The following is a 24,933-nucleotide window of genomic DNA, read 5'->3' on the forward strand; positions in this document are numbered from 1 at the left end:
TACAGACGAAACTGTCCACAGTATAAAGGTGCTTAAAACTGACTCTAGATGTCGAAGGCAAGACAACAACATATTCCAAGATTCAGACAATATGTAACAAAGATAACTGATTTCAGTTAATAACTTGTGCCGATTTTGGTTCAGAGAACGAGCTGTGTCTGTTAAGGAAGTTTAAATTTATTCGTAAAATACCTATATGGTCTAAATATTCATATGGTCCGGCCCGTTAATAACCAAACGAATATATACTCAAATTGCCCGACCATACGCGTACGGTCCAAATACTCATATGGTCCGGAACAGTTATATATGATGTCAAATTACAAAATATATTACGACAAATTCCGAAAGAAACAGTGAAAAGCACAATAAAACAACATAAAATTATGTCTTTTATGAATAATAGCACGTTGTACAAAAGATCAATTTTGTTCTACAACATAAACTATTTCAGTAAGGGCAGTTTTGGTAATCTGATTTAAATCCCTTGTAAGCATTACAGATATATGATATATATCATTAAATTATCTATAATTATGAATAAAACGAGATTTTGGGTATATTATGATATAGGTCAAACTTGGTAAAACTTTTTTGAGATTATTTAATTTATTAAGGGCATAGAGTTATGGCAATATTTTTCATTAGGGACAGATAATTTTGTCAATACTTATATACAGATACAGTAATTAACCCCGCCTCATTCTTTATGTGCATGTCCCAAGTCAGGAGCCTGTATATAGTTCAGCGGTGGTCGTTGATTCATGTCTGTCATATTTGTTTTTCGTAAATTGTTTTGTTATACATTAGACCGTTAGTTTTCTCAGTTGAATTGTTTCATATTTTTCATGTCGGGGCCTTTTATAGCTATATATATAGCCGACTTTACGGTATGGGATTTTCTCATTGTCGAAGGCCGTACGGTTGCGCATAATTGCTTACATCCACTTCATTTGAACTTGGGTGGATAGTTGTCTCATTGGCAATCATACCACATCTCCTAATTTTTTTAAGTATAAAAGTATAAGTATATGTATTATACATCGGTTTTCCCTTAACACTATTATGCTTACACTTCATTAATATTTACGGGGAAGATAAATGTATGTGCAGTATCGGGTACATTCATTAGATATGGCTGTAAATACGTGTTATAGGACACAAACTTGTCAACACTTAGCTCATTGTGATTGCTACATTAATTTCACGAGTTGTCGCTCTTGTATTTTTTTTTTTTTTCAATGCTATACATGTTTATATTGTTTAATGTCTATCGTTTTGTCATTAATATGCCTGTCTGTCTGTCTGTTTGTTTGTTTTGTTTTGGTTTTGTATTGGTTTGTTTATTTAGTAACAATCCTATTGTTTGGATTTTAAACTAATAAAATTCTTATTCTTATTCTTATTCTTATTCTTGTATTGTTTCATATACATTTCTTTTATGAATTGATTTGCTTGAAGGACGAATCCTTCTTCCATGTCTACGCTTTCGAAATGAATTAAAGAAATAATGTCGGTTATTCGATGGTGCCTTGTATTCTAGTTTATCTGTATTCATACAAATACAAATACAAATATCGTACATAGTACCATTTCACAGATAGAGGTACTGGTATTCATGGCAACCGGCAACATGGATATAGGGTTGCACAAAAAAAAGTCTTTTCTTCTTAAAAAAAATATGAAAATGGATATAATGTACAATTGGGGATGAGTTTTAGAAGGTACTATTAAAGTATCATTTCAGTATTGTCAGCTAACATGTAGAATCGATCCTTTCCCCCTAAACATGTTCAAAAAATATCTTCAGCAATTAGCTGCATGTGGTAACAAATATTCACGGTACTTTATTCTGACACCTCGAGATTCGCATCTTCCCTTTAGATTTTAGAAAGGATTTAAATAAATGGCTATCAGATTTTGTTTACAAGTAACATCGTGATTGATAATTACTGATAGGCGTCCATTGTTTTACTGGCCGTGTTAATGTTGTTAAATACCGAGGATTAACTCGTCTTACAAACTGTTGATGGGCAGACGATACTCTGATGTCTGTAGCCTCGTTGTGGTTCACCGCTGCTATTATTCTTATATTAAAGCGTTGTTCGGTTTAAGAATAAAAACAAATTTATCTGATCATTAAACAAAAAATACTTAAACAAAACATCGTGAATTGAATACTTTAAATTAAAAGGAAGTCGACTAGTGTGTAGCTCACATTTATAGCTTGTGTATAATGAATGTATACGGAGTACCAATTGGAACGCAAAAATATATTCTTCCAAATCCACCTTGGGTTTCTTTTTTTAATTGACTAGTACATAATAATTCTGTTATGACATTCCTTAAGCATTTGACTACACGTTACTTTAACAGCTAGATCTGGCATCGACTTTTTTTTCAGTTCCGAAACTTACAATATGTGCCATATATGGGTCAAAAGGAAACAGGTTGTCAAATAGATGTGAGCACACTGCACTAAATGCCAATGATTATGATAATTGTTTAAATACATAACCTCTTTGCTATAAGGTATAAGAATATGGATTGCCAATAATACATCTCGCCAGACAACAAACGATGCAGATGTAAACAACTATAGGACACAGTACTGCCTATTAAAAAATTAGTAAAACCAATACCGTATAGCAAGTCATACAAGCACCAGCATGACAAAATGTAAATTCAACAGAGAAATAAACTGTTGACACAGAGATATGCCTCGCCTGTATGTAATTTCGATAGTTTAATGCAAATGTTGAAATTGAAATGGTAATACTTTAACATGCAAAACATTGAGTCAATGATTTATGACTGAAGGCGAATTGTAAAATAATTTTTGCGGAAATGGGAAATTCCAATGCTTATTCAACTGCATACTAAATACCATTGACTCACCATCAGAAGTTCCCTTAAACTGTCCTTGTCAATAAATAATGCAAAATATTCAAAGCCAGTAAACCATGACAAAGGGGTCGGGGCTAAATAATCCCCATGGAAATGAGATGTGCCAATGCTAATCTCGATGTTATACAAATACATGCCAAATATCATTAGCCTACCATTAGCGGTTCCTCTTAAACTGACCAAATCATAAATAGCAATCCGGAGTCTTGCCTTCATGACTTTGCAGAGAAGAGACAAAAACACCAGCCTTATGTATGCTAAAAACAAACAAGGCAGTTAACAACCAATTAACGACCACAACTGAATTATAGGCTCATGTCTACGGACAGGTATAAAATCGAGAATATTTTATGATTGGTACTTTCAAAGATCCTTTGCTTTGATTTTTTTTTTTCAATTGGAAAATACATGTAGGTGTTGAGTTTTTATCTATACTCAGTATAAAACGGAATGTAGGAAAACTTTTGACTTTTATAGTTAAATACTTTGTCGTGCAACATTCTATATGATATCTTATATGTAAATCAATCTTCTGAACCGGACGTCATCATCTCCATGTTAAAAAAAAAGTATATTTTCAGCAAGAATGCGAGCCATTTCCAATTGATTTTGCCCATGCATTACACTGCGAATTTTATTTGTGTGTACACCAGTGATATTTTCCCTCTGAACTATGTCTTATAGAATTTTTTTGTTTTTGCTAGGTTTTTTTTTTCTTTTTCTTCCATCTTTATTTTAATGTCAATTCCTCGTGTCCTGTTTGAGATGTGGAATATAGACGTAATTCGTTAAGATTCCACAACACAGAACAGCAAATCAACAAAAAAAGAAAAGGATATCAACTCGTATATCTAAATAAAAACTGTCATTAGTGTGTTATAGGGAGATATGGTCCAATTCCTCGATATTCAAGCAATCGAGGGTCGTTCAGATTTCTCACAAGTGTCCATTGTGTGTTTTTCTTAACATACAGTAAAGTAGCATAAAAGTAGAGCAGAGTACGACAGTAAACTGTCCCTTCATGCCAACTAAAATGGCTCTCAAGTGCTTTCTTAGTTTTTTCTCCCTTTTTTTACTTACGCTTAGGTCATCCCAGATTCGACCATTGGGAAACCCAGTCTTAAATAAAGTGACTACGCCGGAAATCAGAGAAGAAATATTCACTAGTTAAAAAGAAGTGATTTTAGCATAAAAGACATTACGTATACATTGTCGTGAAAAATGATTGGTATGTAATTCTCCTTAGGATATACATCACCCGATCTTGTCATTTTCATTACTGAAACTCTTCAAGGTCTCATATTTTCTTTCATTTTCAACAAGATGGTTTTGCTGTTAAGTCAATGAATCATATGCCTTGTCATAGAAATTGAGAAAATGGGACAATAGTGGGTGACAGAATATTTGAAACAGCACATGTAATTATCCGAAGGTACTTCAGAGAAGCAGCTGTTATAAAAAATTGCCTATGGCAATTGTCCTTGGCAAAGGGTGTAAGTGGCATTAATTACCGTTATCAATTGGTACTTAAAAATATAAATATTGCATGTTATTAGAGTTAACCTAGATCGTCCATGTCTAGATCTGGAATTCAGTAATATACATGGCACTCTGCAACCACATGAATTTAACCATTATGGTTTTTACTGGGTTCTGATTGATTGGTCAATTGATTGGTGTTTGCTGAACGTCCAGTAGCAAATATTTCATGTATGTTCAGGACTATACCGGGTACTGATAAATAGTTATAGCGTAGCGGGTCATACATCAATGTTTGATAAAATCTGACAGAAATCATTTGAAGTTTTCAAATTTCAAAATTTTAGAAAATGAGGAACAACGAAAATTACTTAACACAAAGATACAACCAAGATTGAGACTAAGTCAATCTCATATGCAAAATAGATACTCTCAGTATATCAACAAATAAGAGAATAATCAGGACGACGAATTTTACAAGCCGTGACATACATTGTACTTTTACGATTTCCTTGGCGTAATTTTGAGTTGATAAATAAAAATGATAACAGCAACATTTGTACGATATGTGCCATTTAAAATTTGATTGGGCTTCAACAAATCGGAATATCATTAGTTCTGGTGCAACACATGTATGAGGTTCTGGATGGGGGTCTTTCGTTTCTGTATTCTTTAATTTTTATGGTCATGTTTCGCTATTCTTTCAATTATTCTCTATTCTTTAAATTTTAGCACCCCATTGATCTCTATTTTTTATGTGTTTGTCCTATTTTTTCTATATTATTTATTTTCTTATCCTATTTTTCTATATTCTTTATTATTTTGGCACGGGTTTTTTTAAATATTGGCCCACTATTATCTATTTTGGAAACCCGATCACGACTCTCATACACGGACGTGTTTATTTCGTCCTCCAAAATGAAGCTAAACCATTAAACACTTGTCAAAAAATATTTGTATGAATTGAAACAAACGAATCGGATTCAATATTATACTGCAAGATATGAATTAATGACGTTTTCCGGTTATACTCTTCATGAAGCATAGAGTTTGCGTTTGAAGTTCTTCACTGAACACGGTGAAGATGTGGGAATTATATTTAGGTCATCTTTTAATGACATAATTTATTCAATAATAAATTTGAAAACAAATATTAACAAAATAATTTAGAACACAAAAAGGTATTTAAACTTACCTTCTATTAACAAATTAATAAATTTTGATATGTTAAAACAAAAATCTTAAAATATGATATGTTTATATTAAGAGGTGACATTAAAATATGAAAATGATGTGTTTAAATAAATAAAATCATGCATCTAGTAAAATAAACTGACTAGTATAAACACCAGCAACATGCTCCCAACCTCCAAGAATCGGATGAAGGATAGTATATTGCACACGAGGGAATACAAGCAAGATGGTATAATGCTACTGTTTGGAGACAAAGATAGGAGCAAGATTGGCACAAGTAGACCCAAAAGATGAGTATTGAAGAAGAGTGAAATATGGCACATACGGGTTACCGTACCATCTTGCCTATCAAGCAGCATAGTGTAATATTATCTGCCTCACACACAACGTTGAACCCACGTTACCTCGGATGCTATTAGTTATAAATATACCCAATCACAGTACTTGTAACATAACCGTTTAAGGGTTTAACCTTCACCTTTGGCAATTATTTTTCACAATATGATATCTGGAGTAGAACAGGTTCCATCACAAGAATTACCTTACAGTCACTCATTTATAACAAATCCTTGATATATAAAAATATCAAAATTTATTGAATTAATATTTAAATATTATCACAGATGGATCAGAAAAGCTTCATAACATATGTGTGCTTCTGCTGCAGTAAACTCCCCTGTCACCAGTCAAAATTGTGTTATTTCAAACTTTATAATCTTTGGCGTTAAAACAAAATGCTTATAAATTATTAAAACAAATAAATTAAATAAATATTTCAATATCTACAATAAATAGTTAACTATCCCATTCCCTAAAAAAGCTACTGGCCGAATCATTAAGGCGTGCTACAGCTGAATGCCATACGTTGTTGACTTATTGTCAAATCAAACTGTGTTATATAACTGAGTATCAAAAATGTGATTCTTGTGATGTCCCACTATTCCAATGCTCAAAAAGAACCAAGCACAAGCCGCCACCATAATGCCAAAAACCGCACCACCACCAATATGCAAATTATGTTTTTATTGCAATGAATGATTCATTAGCATACAATAGTATATACAATGCAAATATCATTTGCGTAGAGCAATGTACAAAGTAATTACAATCAAGTGAGGTACATCATGTATATTACATACAAAATAAAAACAAAATCTTATATAACATAAATTTCAAAGAATTATGGTTAGTCAGAACGAAACCAAAATACCCATCTAGGGTTTGAAAGTGTTATTTGATAAAAACACGCATTAATAGTTATATTGCACTTTTAACAATATTTCGTAGATACTAACAATATCAGTTGAAGATCAACAAAATGTTATCTAAAATCATAATCAACTTTTTACAAATGTCATGGGTAACTCTCTTTGCGGAACTATTAAATATAATGATAAATTTTCCCTCCTAGAATATTTCTAAATTGGAGATTGTTCAACCAACAGTAATAATAATAATTAGAAAGAAAGCATACACTGTATTCCTCATTAACAACTTATATGTAAAATGTAATTTGACTAGACTCGGTACATACATGGGCTAAAATGAACACATACAGTCTGGTTCAAATGAAGAGATTGCATATCAAAACAGTTTTAAAATGAAGCATAAATTCCAAAGATGATGCTAGGATATCTACTACCTAATGAAAAGATTCAAAATTAGACCTGATTAAATTCTTTGCATATTTTACACAAATTAGCCGCATGTAAATGTTTGATTATCAAATATAGATTTTGCAACACCAATTAATAATAGATGACACTAAAGTGGGTAACCCTGGCGTACAAGTCATGGAATGTTGAATGATATGTTGGAAGAACTTGAGCTTCATATACCTCTCAGATCTCAATTGAAAGACATTAAATATCGCAATAAGGCACTTAATATGCATGCAAAATAAAATCTCAACAAAATATCAACAATAAAACAAATAAAATATACACAAAAACAAATACATCTGGCCATTTCATGACTCCAAAAAGCACTACCATTTTGTCACAACCTATTCACTAAGACTACTCGTCAATGATATCAAATGTTTAAATTCAAAATTTACGAAAATCGAGAATATTTTTGAATTCACAAAGTATGTTCTGTCGAAATAATGTTCAACATAGGCACTGCATATAATTAAGCTTACTTGAAAAGAAATACTTTTATGTATCCCAAAATTGTTTTGCACTAAAGATATTATAATAATAATAAACAAATGGCCAGAAGCAGTAAACACATAAACAACAGATCTAAAGATGAGAGACAGGCAAGATAACGACTCATAAAAGTAGTATGTGCTGCATATAAAGAATGAACTTTCAATTTTTATAAATAAAACAATATTGAAATTCTACAAAAATGAATAAAAGAAACTAATATACTTGTACATTTCTTGTCTAATTTGAGAAAGGAAAATCTGTTACTTAGCACTAAAATGAGCTTAACTATTTCAACAGAAACAAAAATAAATATGCAACACATACTATGAATCATATATAACATTTCATACAAAAACAAAATTCAAATGTCTGAAAAGTCTATCCTATGGAATGTAAAATGTTTATAAATAACATGAGGGTCTACACCATGATTAAGTCGATGATGAACTGTCCTATAGTTTGCTTGTTAAGTGTATTTATTGCACGTTCAGCCTCTGATCTATTCATGAAAGTTATAAGAACATCTCCACTTGATCTACCATCTGGTGTGTATTGTATCTGTATACCTTCGGGTGTTACCTGCAAGGCGGAAAACAAGAAATTTATAACAGAACTAACAAATCAAAATTACATACCGTCGTTTCAAAGAAACATAGAAGTTAATCTACTGAACACATATTTTATTTCTATATTTCATTATCTTATTTCTGGATTTATCTTTTTCATTAAGTTAATAAATTGTACGATCTTCTTATATATCTTATAAAAACATATCAGCAAATTATTCTTGAATTTTTAAAACTTTTTAAGAATGATATGATCTATTTATTAAAATTACTAAAGTGAGATGCGTTTGATTAATTGTTATTTCATGAATTCATGTGATGTTAAATAAAGAACTTTTCTAAAAAAAAAAAATAGAAACACAAATAATCAACTAAGACCGTTTTGCTCAACAGATATCATATTAGTTTCTAAAGAAATTGTGTTTGTGAAGTTTCTGAAGGTATGAGAAAAGATTACTCTGTCATTCAAAAGTAACATACTGCTAACCTAGTTTCCAACCCGACTGGAGAGGTGTTTGCAAACAAAACAAAAAATTTCTGCTGCCAAAATCATAAATTTCTTGGTTTTATATGCATTATTGAAGTATGTGATTGAAATATGTAACTTTCTAAATTAATAGACCATCTTCTCATTCCAGTCCATTTTGGACCGATTCCAGTTTCATTGGTTTATGGGACCCTTATCAGAACAACTTACAAATGATTTTACAGTTGCTAGATCTTTATTAAAGGAAGCAATCATAATTCTTTAAGAGCACAATAACTTGTCCCGGGATGCAAATAAGTTTGTATATGCATTGATTTGCTCCATTTGATTTTCAATTAACAGATTTGAAAATTTTCTGTGCATCATGCTGTTATTAGCAGATAACTTGATTACCACCATTTGACCAACGTGAGCACTGAACGTTTACAGAATGCAAATGGATTTCGGAGATGGTATATTTTTCAATTTTGAAATTATGTAAAGACCACAAACTTCAATAATCATTTGAAAGAGTATATACATATAGTTTCCACATTTTGTTCAGTTGCACAGTAGTATAGATGCCTAAAAAATTTCACCTCATTCAGAATGAAATGTCAGAGAGTTTTTCATAGAATATAGAAAGATTGTTTTTTTTTCAAATATATAAAACAAGCATAATTTATATCTAGCTACATATGTTTAGTGAATATATATTAAGGAAGATACTAGAAAGACTGTCTGGTATTACCAGTATGTTAATTTTGTGTTCAAGAAACATATGAAGAAATGACAATAGAAAAGAAGTGTGAATTCTGATTAATTTTTTTTTTTTAAAAATAACTTGGAAATAGTTTTGATTTTTTTTCTTCATTAAATTAAATTACATGTCATTAATTAAACAAGATGAATGTAATGTCATTTCTTCAAGATAACTGTCAAGCAAATCGGTATTGGTTATCAATTCTGGTTAGTTGCAGGTAAAAAATTAATACTAAAACCAAACTATAGACTAAAAAGCAAAGTGTATATAAATATAAGTGCTCTAAGTATAGTCAAAACCACACAGTATATATACTTTCCATTTTTATGAGGTATTCCAAAGGTTTCTGTAAAAATACTTGTCTTCAGAATTAGCAAAATGGTTTGAATTTGTTTATGCTTGATTGAATATTCAAGACAGTTTCATCCAAAAGTAAACACATAATTTTATACAACAAATAAATTTTAGGAAGAAGACATACCTCTGGAAAACCTTGGAAGAAGTTCAAGATGTCTTGAACAGTAGCGTTAAAAGGCAGTCCCCGCATGACTATAACTGCGGGTCCTGTATTAGTAAGATAAGTCTGTGGTGATATTGGAGGACTTGGGTACCAGTATATAATCTGTGGATAGAATGCTGGTCGTTGTTGATGAAAGGCCTGGGCAGGCATAGCTCCTGGAAAAGCTGCAGGCAGTGGCTGTGGAAACTGAGCAAATGGCATCATTGTTGAAACTGGCTGTGGTATTAACGTGGGTGCACCTGAAATAAAATTGTACAAGTCAAATTAATGCTTATTTTTTTTAGAAGAACAAACAATATAAACCGACAGTAAGCCATCTAGACTGCAACAATAAATGGTTAAATTTAACTTCTAATATATAGAGCTTTGACATGGACACAACTCAACTTATAAAAAACACAAATTCAACAAGAAATTTCAAAAAATATTTTAAAAACAAGAATGAGATATCTTACTCGGTGATAGAATTGGACGATGTTGTGCTAATAGCTGTTGTAGATGAGCTGCAGGTTGAGGTAAAGTTGGTATACCATTTGTCAGAACGAGATTCATATCTTCTCCAGAACATTGAATAACTTCTATAACTCGCTTTTTGTTTGCATGTACCATTGCTCGTTTACTTCTGTTAATGGTTGTCAAAGCGGCAGACTCTTCTGAATCCATCTGAATGAAAGCTTCACCAGAAGGTTCACCCTACAACAAAGATCAATATATATATATATATGTAAATAAATTGCGGAATAAAATGTCAATATCTGGTTGCTAACCCTTAACCTACGCTTTTTACCAATTTTACATTAAGCAGACGTTTAGTCACAAAGACTGCCGGTAGACTCAAAGGTGAAAAATGTAAAATCAAATAATTCCCTATCTAGTGACCTTATTTTTGTTCATCATGTGAATTTAACACATATATATTTTTTGGCCTTAGGCATTAAAGGAAGGTGATTTAATGAGAGGATGATTTCGTTGTGTTGATCTAAAGATTTTATAATCTAAAATGTGTAATAAAGGTGATTATAGATATACATATTATGCATGTGAATGAAAAACAAAATAAAGAATGAAAAACAAAATAATAATACCAACCTGTGCTGTATAGACCATGTGTACTCCCTGGTATACAATGAACTGTGAAAACTCTCCAAGAAATGTGAGTAAATCTGTTACTTGTGATGTTGATGGGAGATTACGTAATCTGATGCAGTCCTTCTTCGTTCCGCTTGTTATAATATTTTGTGGAATGTATGGAAGCGAATTTGGTGGTGGAATCTGGGCTATCAGAGGAGGTAATTGTGTTTCAAGAACTGGCTCCGGGTTTCGTGGGTCCATGCTCCTGTTCAACACCTATAAAATTGAAATCACAATATACTCGTCTTCATTTTACAACAACCGTAAAAAAGTCTTACAAAGTACAATATATTTTTATAAAAGTTGAATGTTTTAATGTTAGTGTTACATGCACTGCACCAATGACTATATAATTCTAACTGGTTAATATTTCACACATTAGTATCAATCATTAACAGAAAATCTGCTGCTGATATATCCTATCATAATAACTTATGCATAATTGTATTGATTAACTTCCTTTTAAATGGTGACTCTTTTAATACCTGTTGAACTTCAGCTGCGGTGCTCTTGAACAACTCAATATATCGAGTTCCCATGATTTCCCTGTGTTTCTTTAAAGCTGTGTTCGATTCATCCTCCGTATCAAACAAGACAAAAGCATCACCAGTGGACCTTCCATCAGGATAGTGAACAAACAGTATACCTTCCTCTCCATCTAGGACATTGGATGCGTGTGGCTCCCTGGCAAAGAACTCTAGCTGGAAGCGCAAAGACACAAAATAGCTCATAGCTTTGTACATATTAAGTTTGAAGACAATGTTTGTAAATCACACCAACATGCAGCAGAGTAAAAGCGACTTTCTTTACCAAGTGACTTAACCGGACATCTCAATGCAAACCTGAATTAAAAATTTCAATGGAAATAGGGGTTCTAAAAAGCAAACATGATCTGCAGAAATGTCGAAGTAAGGTTCGTTCTGAACAGTACTTTTGATTGTCAAGATTTATCAACTACAGAATATTTGAGGATTATTTAAAAGGGGGAAACATGAAACTGTAAAAGCATGCTTGATTATAAATGATTAGAAGTGCCTTCAAATGCATTAGATTAGACGAAAATCATGTCACACTATAGTCTAGTGTATATTCTCCAGGAATGGTAAAACGAATACTTAATAATTTCAACATGCGAATAATGAAGAACTTAGAAAAAAGTGAAAAATGTCTTGATACTAAAATGCCTACTGCTTTATTGGGGAAACTTTACAAACTGTAAAATTGAATGCCATTGAGATGTCCGTGAGTTTTAGATTATGTAAAAGGATTTATTTAACATACATAATCCGTTACCTGGGCACCCAAAATATTATAATGGTTATAACCAACTCCACACCTAGGTGGAAGTTTCCATAGTTACAATAGCCTGCAACCTACTGCCCCGCACCGTTTTAAATCTTGCAATACAATTGGTTTACCACTGTCACCAATTTTTCCCAATATGGCGACCCCAAACACGTTTAACCGTTGACTATTCCTGTTACCTTCCTCCACACGTTTTGTTTATTGTTTATCAACTTACCTTTCATAGCATTTTAAGCTAACGGACCAAAAGCTGAAAAACGCATTAAGTTATTTTGTAAAACAAATTTTAATCCTTGCATCATATTGCAAAACCCACACCAAGATTTAAATGCTCTGTATGTTTTATGTGATTTTCTTTGGTTCTAAAAAACTCATTGACAAAGTGCATCCATAATGTGCCTGACCCTTCATCCATGAGTATCCTGATATTAGGACCAATTTGTATTTTAAATATATGTATTCCAATAACATCTTTTTTTTTAAATATAGTTTGACAATCAAATTATTTCAGTGGACATTACATTTAGGTCTAACAAGCCTCTCTATAGGCAATGGCAAATTTCTTCCTATGGTCTTATTGATGTTAAAAATAAACCTCATAATATCCATTTTCTAATTTTTTTCAAAGACTGACCGACTTCAGTAATTTAGAGATACATGCAAAAAGCTCCAACACCAATCAATTACTTACCACCTGCGAGGCAGTTGCTGTGAAAGGTAATCCACGCATGCGTACGATTATCTGGCCACCTCGAGACAGAAATGCTTGGGCTTCTGTATTGCTACCTACGAAAAAGATAAAAAGATTTTTTATAATTTCCATGCAAACCTGTGATTTCTTTTCCTAAGAATACAATAACATTAAAACATCCTACTTGTTTTCCTTAGAATACAATAACATTAAAACATCCTACTTGTTTTCCTAAGAAAACAATAACATTAAAACATCCTACTTGTTTTCCTTAGAATACAATAACATTAAAACATCCTACTTGTTTTTTTATAATATGTACTGTTAAATGTGTGCTAGTTAGTCTGTTCATACATGATTGCATATTAATAAGTCTTTAAAAAATCAACAGACTGAAAGAAACTAAATTTCAATCCACTAGAAGCGAAATGCTTGGAGCAAAATGATTGGAATAAACTTTTGGAGCAAAATAACTTCATTATAAACTGATTAAAATATTATAAACTGATATAAAAATTGAAGTTTTATGTGAAGAAAAACAGAAGATATACCTCCAGCTACATTGACGAAGTCCTTCCCTGTAGCTTTATATACTTCAATATATCTTTGTCCTATGTGATGTTTATGTCTCTTAAGGGCAAGGTCACGGTTCATTTCGTCGTCAAATCTGATGAGTGCTTCGCCATTTCTCCGTCCCTGGGGACTCAGACATAATGCAACTCCTCCTCTGTAAACGACGATTCAAAGATTTAAAATGATTACTAAACCATTTGATTACATACATGTATGTCCATATATCATACATACATGTATTTATATACAGATCAAGTTGAACAAATTTATTGTATGACTTCATCCTGATAAAAAAAGTTTACTGGGCCGTGAAAATTAATGTGCATCGCACACCATAATAAAACAAATTAAATATTACATCATATGCATTTTATGTAATGATCATTTAATTTTTCGATTGAAGGATCCTAAGTTAAACAAGTTCATCACAAGGTGAGTGTCCTCTCCCTGCATTTCAACGGTGCAACGTAATGCCACAAAGTTAATAAACAAAAATCTTAAAACTGAACACAACACTTACAACAAGCTCCTAACTGATATAACTATGATTACCGGAGAAAATAAAAAAATTACCTATTTGCGTCAGTCTCCATGCTAGTCATTGCGGTAAATGAAATATGTTCAACGGTTGTGTGTTGGGGTATAAAAGAAATAAAAGATAATCTTTTGAAGTGTCTCAATACCAGGATGTCTACTCAAAACGTATTATGTGATTATCTGTCAGACGGACTTGTACGTCGATTAATAGTAATTACACTTAAAAGCTGAAACGGATGTTATTCCTAAATAAACTTAACTCGGGAAATACTACAATTTCTATACATACTTGGCAATGTTTAGGCCTTTGAAAAATCTGGCAATATCTTGGTCTGATGACTGCCATGGCAACCCACGTGCACGGACTACTGATTCGTCGTCTACAAGATCACTTTTACTACTGTAAACGAAAATTGAACTGCTTGTGAAAACAAGATTTTAACAAGAAAGTACAGTGTGTTTTTTAAATGCAGATATAGTTGGGATTTTCTTGTGTGGATTTCTGGTAAATGGTAAAAATGTCAAAAAAGTACATTTGTAATGAACTATGTCTTAATATAAATAAAAGGAACTGCCTAATATACAGGCTATTTTACACAAAAGAATGAATAAAGAAAAAAAAATTCTTCCAAAAACATAGAGTATTTTAAAAAAATCAAGAAATATGTTATTAGTTTTGAAAAGTGGTTGTTGTGTAAATCGCTTTTACGAATCGGAACGCTTGTGTAACAGATTTCTAATTAAAAACATAAAATGAACATTTTACCGTGTAGTTTGACGTTTCGTGTTTAATTAATTCAAATGAAATGTTCGATCTTTTGAAGATAATAAAATGTGGTGACTTAAACTTTCAATATGTCACCAACGTTTATTGACCGCCTTTAATAAAAGTGATTCGGAAGTTTCAATTATTTGACGATCTGTTACCCCGAGTCCGTTAGTAAATAAACCGACGGACTTAGTATCTTGTATTTACAAAAAGCTTTCTATTCAGACCACAATTGTCCGGAAGCTTATAGCAGTTTCTGTTGAACCTAACATCTCAGGTATCCGGAGATTTGCTATCCATATTTACATATATGTAAAAGCTTGGGGCAACATATTTTTCTTTTATCTATCATTAATGTATTCCATCAAAAAATGTTTTACGATAAATATATTTGCATTTTGTCCTTCAGCAAAATACACAGATGGCAAATATGTTAAGAATTGCATAAATATTTTCCTTTTTGTGAATTATTAATTTTAATTTTATCAACACATTAATTTTCTTTTGAGTTTAATCAGTTTAAAACAATTCGTTAATTGTTAAACCAAGGATTTATATAGCAAAACGATATACGGGGAAAATTCATTGATTAAACCATCTAATGATACAGTGTAAAAAAAAACAGAATAAAGTGAACTGAGAGTTATTTAAAAAACAATGGGACATACAAGATCATATAATTATAACATTTTCGAGTACACAGTTGAAGTGTGCACGCCTTTCATGTAATATTGAGTTTTTATATTTTCTAAGTATGTTTATTTTTCATGCATAATTAACCGATTTTGCACCCCAAAAATGTCCACATACCAGATCCCTGGTTCTAATCTCTCATTGACAACTTCTGGACTATTGAACACATGGCCTGTAAAGAAAAAATTGCAATTAAGAAAAAAGACAAATATTTGTAGGACATGAAACTTATAATTTAATAGATTTACACATCACAAATTTTAAATAGTTATTATCAAATTAATCTTGTAGGTAAGTAGATAATGCCTTATAATCCACGAGAAAAGCATTTGTTTTGTGTCAACATCAATATAGCTATGTACAAAGAAATAAATCAACAAAAACACCTCACGTCAACACTTCATTGTGTAAACGAGATGCGACAAGGATAACAATAAAGTGCTGATTTGATGATATAATAAAGGTATATCTGGTCTTCACGGCCCAAAGACCAGAAACAAATCGATGACCAAAGCAAGACTGGAATACACCCATAAAGATTACTGAACATTTTACAACTTCGACCTTTATTAACACATTTCAGCACTTTAAGATATATATCTGTACAAGACGTGATAGAGAAGTCTTTATTAAGAAGTTGTTACCAACAAATATTTTTCTATCAATCCATCTTCAAAAACACAAACAAAAATGCTGACAAAAATTAACATGAATGAGCTTGATGTTGTTAATATGAACATAGGCTGCAATGTACTATGCTTGTTAAACCATGAAAGACCGTCCTGTCTATCCTAGGACTCCAGTAATGTCCACCTCATTAATTGTCAAGTTACTCTTCTTTAACCGAACTAGTTTAATGGTCATATACACTTCCTTCTTATGATGTGCAATATAACCTAATCAAAATGTAAATGTATTATGATAAATACAGATTCCATTAATATAACGACATCAAAATCAATTTTAAATAGGAATGATTTTAAAACTTACCATCGTTTATAAGTCGATGCATAATATTAGCCATTTCTTGGCACTGTCGAACACCATATTCTACAGAATGATCCTCTTGTAAGCCTAAATCTGGGAACATGGTTAAGGAAATGTGTATATTGCAGTGTAAGACGAACGAAATTAGAATGTTTATTTGGTTGTTGGGCGTTCAATTAAAGTATGAAACATTTTCACATCTCAATTAAATATGAAGCGTGAAATCGAAAGTATAGATTGTAAAGAATTTTAATATGGTAGATGCCTTCATGTGTAAAAGTTATAAAAAAAACAACATCGAGTAGTATCACTCAGTAGAAAAGTCAGTAAGTTAAAGGACTAGACATAGTTGGAAATTTTTAGGGAGGGGACAATGTGTTGTTTTCTTATGCAGGAAATAGTAGAAAGATGTAGCCCACAGTCATCGGAATCGCACATAAATAGTTAATGACTTGAGCAGCCTTTGGAAGTATCAATTAGTTGATATTGCACTATTCCTTCAATGGGATCGGAATGTGACCGAAAAAAAGTAAACCGTAATATATAAACAAACCTAAATAAGTAAAAGACGTTCGATCCATCATAGTTATTACATACCAAACTTTTAATCAACATTGCTTTTATATAAATATTCTCAATCATTTGAAACACTTCAAACAATTGATAAACGTGTGACTAGCTTCAGATAAGGAATTTTAAGGGGTTTAAGGCATTAAGAAGATTACAATTGGACAAAAAAAAAATTTACCTACTAAACAATACAAAATATACATAAATATTTATTCAAAGAATTAAGAAAATTCAGTTTTTATAAACGATGTAGTTGATCAGCTGTGGGGCCTGTAAAAATAAAGTAAAATCTTATCGAAGCGTGAAATTTAATCAAAATGTATTTATTTGCCGACTATATGCTTTGTGTATCAATTTTATAGAATTTTAATTCAATTATGGTTCATTTAATGCCCCTCCCTTGTCGGTTGGTAAATCTGTAGTGGAAATCAGTAGGAATAAATGATGAACAAATACAAAACTAATAAATTAAAAAACAAATAGGTTAAGGTTAACTTTACTGTGGTAAACGGAGGACGAAAAACTAATTGTATCCTCGTATATCTAATGTTCAATGATCTGACCCAAACAAAAAGTTTGCTCATTATTTATTTTGACAACTCGAAGTTATTTGTCAGTGATCATACACTTTTATTTTAACTAAAAAAAGACATTCTTCTCTCTTCAAAAGAATTTAAAGAAGACTTATCTAATTGATCGTGTAACATAACCTTTTGTTTAGAGACTAAAATGTAACCTTTTGTTTAAAGACTATCTGAACAATAGCACGGTATAGTGTTTTCTTTTCTTTTGAATAACAAGATCACAATGAAAAGACGACAAATGAAGGAGAAAGTTTGAAAATAAGCGATCTTTGCCACCAAGTCAAAATTCTTTTCATATGTTTTAGTCTAATCAAAGTTTTTGTATGTAATATCTTTAAAAATCAACATAAGTCACGCTAATTTCACTGAAGGTGGTCAATAACAAAACAAATTAGGAACGCAATATATTTGATGAAATTGAAGATAAAAGTTAAACAATACATCTGGGTATAGCATTGTTCTTCTATAAAAGGCAAAGGTTATTCACTTTCAAAAAGCAAGGTCCAAAGCTTTTGTTTTGGATCTTCAAAAATCAATATCTTAACCGTCTTGTATTTAAAAGTTAATTTGTTTTAACAGGTACAAGCACTATATATACAACTTAAAACAAAGGACCTCACGACGGACAAGTTACTCATCTTAAAAATATTCTTTTCAAATTGTATATTAAAAGGCCATAGGGGACATTACAATATTAAATTTACTTTTCCTCTTTTACAAAGCATGAAGAACCACATAAAGACAAGATGATCTAGTGAAAAGTAGGACAGGTTATGAATATTATGGAATAGCTTTAGGCTACTTCAGATCTATGACAGTAAAGTCTATGTGACAACAGCCCTAGGGCCTTAATATTTCATTTACATCATAAATCACCATACCTAGTCATGTATATGTCTTTATTGGTAGACTTAACTTGTTTTTGTCTTTATACTACACAACCAATAAACTTGCTTATATAGTCCATTTCGAAAATCGTAGAAATTTCATTCCAGTGTCTAAGCTGACAACTTTTGAGATTGATTGATTGATTGATGGTTCCTTAACGTCCTACACAATTTGGGGCATTTAGAAATTAATTAGTAACCACAAACACACTACCCGTACAACCTATATTGAGTTCTTTGAATGCCCAGTGCACATTCAACATGTTTAGTTGGTTATCCGGGATATATATATTTTTTTAATTAAGATATATATGTATATAGAGGTCTTAAAAGCTTTCTTATGTTATTTATGGTAAACTTCTTTGAATACACTACGAGCTGGCCTTTTAATATGACCACTTTACGTTTATCGTTATCTTTGGTTTACCCAATATTTAGATAATTTACAAAAATAGTCTATCGTCGGGTACATTAATGATACAATTACAAACAATTTAATCAAACATCTACCCGGAATAGACTGGGTGAAAGCTTTTGTGATGGTAGATAAAATTCTATACATCGCCTGGTACTGGAAACACGTATACAGACATTGATGATTTGTTTATGAATCAAGTTTTTAATAAACCCCGTTAGTATATGATATAAATATATCAGATCTATAGGCATTAGGTTCAATCCCTACCCCCTGTGAGGCGATCACGTCAAATAATAATACATATGACCTTGAAATACCTTTGGCTTTTTCACGAATTGAAAATCCTGAATTGGACAGTGTAGAGAGCCGTGTCTACAACTTACACATCTACCAAAATATTGGAGAAATTCAGTCATTTTGACAATTAATCAAACTTGAAACTTTCCGCAATGTTGATATTCCTTACCCAGACGTGTGTTATCCCAGAGAGACACCTTTTGGCAGACAATTTGTGTTTTCAATACTTTTTTATGTTTTTAACTACCCTGCAGACTTTTTTTCGGTATACACATCTGGTTCCCCTTTCTTGAGAGTCCCATATCCGTCTATGTTTCTTCGATAAGAAGGGGGAGGACATTACAATATATATATAATATCAACATGTTACATAAAATAACCACAAGATAATTGATAAATGTATGTAGTATTACATCTACTTTAGTAGGATTAATGGATGTCCTCCAGTGCGAAACAGGAATGAATATTTAGTCATCATATTAGTCAATTTAAAACACTTAAATACATAAATTAAGTTTGTATGAAAATATTTAAAGAAAATTATAGAATTTCTTTCTTCTGGAGACGTTTCTGGTATTTAAAAGGGGCTAATATGTTCACTCGCCTAAGCAAACAGCACTTCAAATAAAACTACGCACACATGTAATGTTTATATATGATTACAAAAACTTCAAGTTGTGAATTTCAAAGTTTTGAAAAAAGGTAATATTAAAAGCATCTGTTCGTGATCAGGTAATTCACTTAAATCAATAAACTGACATTTGCACCATGCAGTTATTGTAGAATTAAAAATATGGACGTATGACACAAAACAACTGAAATGTAGGACTAATAGTGAACAAGTCTGCATGCTACTCTTACAGAGAACACCATTCATAACAAATTTACCACTGAACGTTTACCAACTAACAACCAAACGTGGTTGCAATTGAATCAGAACACGTTTTAAACTAAGCAAAATAGCCGAGTACATACCCTTCTTGTTCCAAAGCTCCCTCTATATATATACACACATTACCCATACAAATGTGAGATAAAAAGGATACAATCTAACATCGATTTAATATTCTGTATATTGTCTGTTTTGTAATATTTCTTGAATTCATTCCGTAAATCATAAAATTTTGAAAAGTAACTTGGTAAACTGTAGTTCTTTGTACATGTTTCTGGGTGTAAACATTGTCTTAAATGTGATTGTCCATCGGTTAATAAACAAAATGATTTCCCGCCATTTTCGGGATGAACACCTTTGGCTGACAAGAATCGTTCGAACTGAAAAATAAAAAAAATCTTTTAAAAATAACATTCCAGTATTTTTTTTCGTTCCAAATTCATGATACAAACACATGTGACAACAGAAGTGGGGTGTTTTGGAATGTAGGTGGGTTAAGCACGAAGTTCAGACATTCTTTGAGGTCTGTTTCAAAAAGTTCCCAAAGCAAAAAGGGTGTAATTAGTACATATTTGGAAAACTTATCCATTTCTAAGTCTTGTTGTATGCATTTTTACATATATCTGTGTACGGCAATTCACCCTCAAAAGTTAAATGAACTCCTTAGAATGAAACAGATTTTGCACAGAAAATAGACGATATAAAATAGACGAAAGAAAACTATTACATTTGTCAAGATAATTACAAGGTGCCGGTTAGTTGACTTGTATCACTTTGTTTCGGTATACAATGATTAAATAACTGTGTACTACATATTTAAAAGACCTGTCGATCAGTTATCCATTGAAAGCTCACCGGTCCTCTGTCAAATCTAACATTTTCTCATAGTATAAACACGAATGTATGATTGTAAATTGTCTTGATTTTGATAAGTGTAGATTTCAAGGTTCAGAAAACAGAAGGGAAAATTTTAAAATGTAAATATTTGAAGGCAGAGTGTTTTCGACAATTATTGGGCCTAGTGGTGCACAAAAATCATTATTACCAGATAATATCTCGATATATATATATACTACAAAATTAAATTTAGTTCAAAATAAACTCAAGACTTGAAATGATTAATAAAAAAAATCCAATCGTCTGGTACATTTAAAACTAACAGATTTCACAATCTTTAACGCAGTTTTTAAGATAATATATTGGAGTACGACCTGATGGACTAATTCACATAGGGTCATGTCTTGTGTAATAGCGAATTTGGCAGGTGTATGGAAAAATAATCTCGTCTTGGGAAAACGACTGGTGTATTTTCCAACGATAACATTCAAACGGTGTCTTTTTCAAGATAATTTGAAGAATGAGTGATTATTTTAATCCGAAAAATTTGCATGATGGCCAGTCCTTAAATAGGCTACTTCAAAAAAAAAAACAACAAATAAGTGAAGTCATTAGTAGTTCAATTGAGTTTTATATGATTCCGTTAAGAGAAAAAATTGTCATAACTCAAGATTACTAATACAATATTGTTATAAGACCTCTCTAACAACTCAAGTTTATACGTCAAATTCTCGGTTTTACTGATATTTTTGTTCATAAGTTGTCGTAATTAATAAAAGTTTTCCATCTGTTGCTTTGTATAGCCGTATACAAAAGTAATAAATCTATCCAAAATCAATAACAAGCGGTGCAACAGATTGTCAGTGGCATTGGATTTCTATTTCACAATCCATTTCAACGTGATAATATCTTTCTCTCTATATATACATGTACAACATAAAGGGGGCCGCAAAATCATAATCCATATTCATATTATAATATCAATATGTAAATAATTGTCCTCCGCAAATTGAGCTCGTGTGGCTTGTAAATATGATTAAGTAGTATGTAAATAATAAATCATAATTTATTTCTCACCTCGTCCAAGACGATTTCAAGAGGTTGTGCATTTTTAATGACTTCTTCATTGAGACCAGTTTCCAATTTACAATCTTCTGTCAAGACAGTTTCTGATAATTCATTTGGTTGAGGTTTTACATAATGTTGTTGGACAGCAATAACCTGTAAAATCAGTTAAATTACAAACATATTGTGACTCAAAATAATAAGACGTTATCAACAACTTTACGAAACTACTTAAACTCGTTTTTTTTCTCAAATTGTGCAGCAACTTTTTGTTTTTTGCCTTTTAATGTATTCTTTTCATATTTTTCACCTATATTTGATTTGAACACGTCATACAATTTGCAGTTGCGCCACCATTTGCAGTGAAAACAAGTTGAACATATTGTATCAAATAAAATCTAATTGTCCATTTCAAACGTTTTGGGTCAATTTCAACAATATAAAAATCCGGAAATGGTCTAATTTGAATCGGTAGCAGATTTTGAAGTATCACAATAAAATTAAATCTCTCGATGTTTACTTGATCAATAGATAGCCCACGTGGAGTTTTCTTTTCATTCATACAGACAATTCACACCTAAGAAAAAGACTTAATTTAAAAAATCTAACAAATTTACAAAGACATGATATGTTTGAAATTTTAAAACAAGATTCTATAAACCGTGTCAATTATATACACATAATTGTGTGGTGTTATCATTCAACGATAACCGGATGGGTATAAGAAGAATACCTGAGAAGTGCGGGAAATATTTTTACCTGACCAAAAAACTTACCTTGCAATTACTGACATCATATAGTAGGTAAACAAACAAGACTATCTGTTCCTCATCATTTCCTAATTCTTCCCCGTTTTTTCCAGCGGTGGCACAGAAAAAAATAAGAAGATGTGAAGTGGCCATGTTCCCACTTAAAAATAGTCACTTCACAAACAGTTCACCTGTGTATATTAATCGCCGTGTGTTTTCTTTCTTGAGTCAACCATGTGCGACGTATAGGTCTTTTTATCCCAAGGCAATGTTATTGGTGGTTATGTTCGCAACGTGTTGTCGAATATAAAAATACCGCCTTCCTTGCGCACGCAACTTTTATAAATCTTTCCAAAGTTTTAAGCAAGCTGTTACTGCATTCAAAATCAACGAAACAATACGAACAGCGTAAAATCGATACGATCTGTTCGTTCTTTGTTAAATGGAGTAGACGTTGACGATTTAAACCTTAACAAATCAACTAATCAACGGTCCCTCTTATCTTTCCAAAATACACAAATTGTGGAAATAGTTAAATCTAGTTCAGATAATGACCACCAACTGCTTGCTTACAATGCCAACAAGTGTTTGTGCTGTGGACTCGTTTATCCCTAAATATATCCACAACTATCGGTCATTAATTATATTTTATCTATTGTTCAATAATCCTTATTTCTTAATGAATGTCTTCTACGTGCCCCTGGGACAGGTCACTTTTATCGCTGGCCTCTTATTGCACTATTATGTGTAGATATACTCTCTCTCACTTGCGCTTTAGGCTAATTGGCCCCTCTGTTATACATGGAAGAGTTGACACACACTACCATATCGCAAAAATCAAATTGCTCAAATTATATCATTAAATGTTATTATCATAGATTAACATTTGAAATTTTAGGCTGATCATATTTTTGTCGTATTATTATGGCGTTCTAATCTGATGTGTATTCTGTCTGAAGGGCACACGAAAGTTCAATTACTTGAACTTCAAATTTATTGCTGCAAATAGCTCACAAAGTACCAAAAAAAGTTTTAGAAAATAAGTGGTTAATACTAGTACTCAGAATAATTGATTTATTGTTAGTTTTTTTGGAGAAACTGAGAATGAAAAAAAGTTTGCCTTGACGATTAAATGGTATATACAAGAGTTTTTCGGACGTTTTTTTCAAATATCTGTGATGTTTTATGACGGAAAATTGGACCATATTAACATACTCTATCTCAAAGTGATTGATAAAAGTGTATTTAATAAATTATACCAATACACTGATGAACGTTCTATCATTTGAACCTTTTTACAAAATATGCAATAGTGTGAGTTTAACAATTTTTCCAGTAACTCCGGTCGGTAAACTTTTATAATGATAGTTCAGCATGGATATGTATACAAGAAATTGATTAATATGTCAATAATAAAATGTGATTAACTTTACTCTTTTCCTGTTTAAACTCATTGTGATCATACCGGTACATACATTTTGGCATTGCACAAGGCCATACTTTCTTCTCGAGCTCAAAAGGTACATAAGACGTACAAAAATATCAGTAATAAAAAACGTATCATATACAACACTAACCATGACACTAAATAATGCCGTTTCAAAGAACACATACTATTTCCTGAAAGCAAACCCAAAACGCTTAACCTGTTGATATAGAATTCCTGCCGTCCTACTCATCAAACTGGTGTTTGCATTTTCAGAGTATATTTCATACTACAAAGGCATAAAGAGTGCAAGAAGAAGTGATTGTGCATAAAAATTTATAGGGAACTTCAAAATTGAAAAATAAAAAGTTGATTTAACCCTTCTTCAAACTATACTCAGAATGTATCCCCTAAACTACCAGACGTTGTATCTATGCTTTTAACAAAACAGGATTATTATCATCTTTTTAA

At 31.7% G+C, this 24,933-nt stretch overlaps 1 protein-coding gene across 2 annotated transcripts; it reads right to left on the minus strand.

Annotated features, from left to right (window-relative positions):
- Positions 1–6,155: 6,155 nt before the first annotated feature.
- On the minus strand, positions 6,156–23,441 carry LOC127703128 (RNA-binding protein fusilli-like). Of its 2 annotated transcripts, none has more exons than XM_052207571.1 (13): positions 23,064–23,441; positions 22,300–22,443; positions 20,540–20,765; positions 16,741–16,830; positions 15,868–15,922; positions 14,578–14,688; positions 13,730–13,905; positions 13,179–13,273; positions 11,668–11,883; positions 11,141–11,398; positions 10,507–10,744; positions 10,013–10,290; positions 6,156–8,315 (listed from the first exon to the last, which is right to left on the minus strand). In XM_052207571.1, the coding sequence occupies exons 1-13, from the start codon at positions 23,187–23,189 to the stop codon at positions 8,157–8,159; spliced, it is 2,172 nt and encodes a 723-aa protein (XP_052063531.1). In that variant the 5' UTR covers positions 23,190–23,441; the 3' UTR covers positions 6,156–8,156. The 2 variants fall into 2 exon arrangements, with proteins under 2 accessions (XP_052063531.1, XP_052063532.1); XM_052207572.1 differs by having other exon boundaries at positions 8,172–8,315; positions 10,143–10,290; positions 23,064–23,409.
- Between the last annotated feature and the right edge of the window lie 1,492 nt (positions 23,442–24,933).

Source organism: Mytilus californianus, unplaced genomic scaffold (assembly GCF_021869535.1).
Source record: "Mytilus californianus isolate M0D057914Y unplaced genomic scaffold, xbMytCali1.0.p SCAF_5, whole genome shotgun sequence".
Taxonomy (NCBI): Eukaryota; Metazoa; Mollusca; class Bivalvia; order Mytilida; family Mytilidae; genus Mytilus; species Mytilus californianus.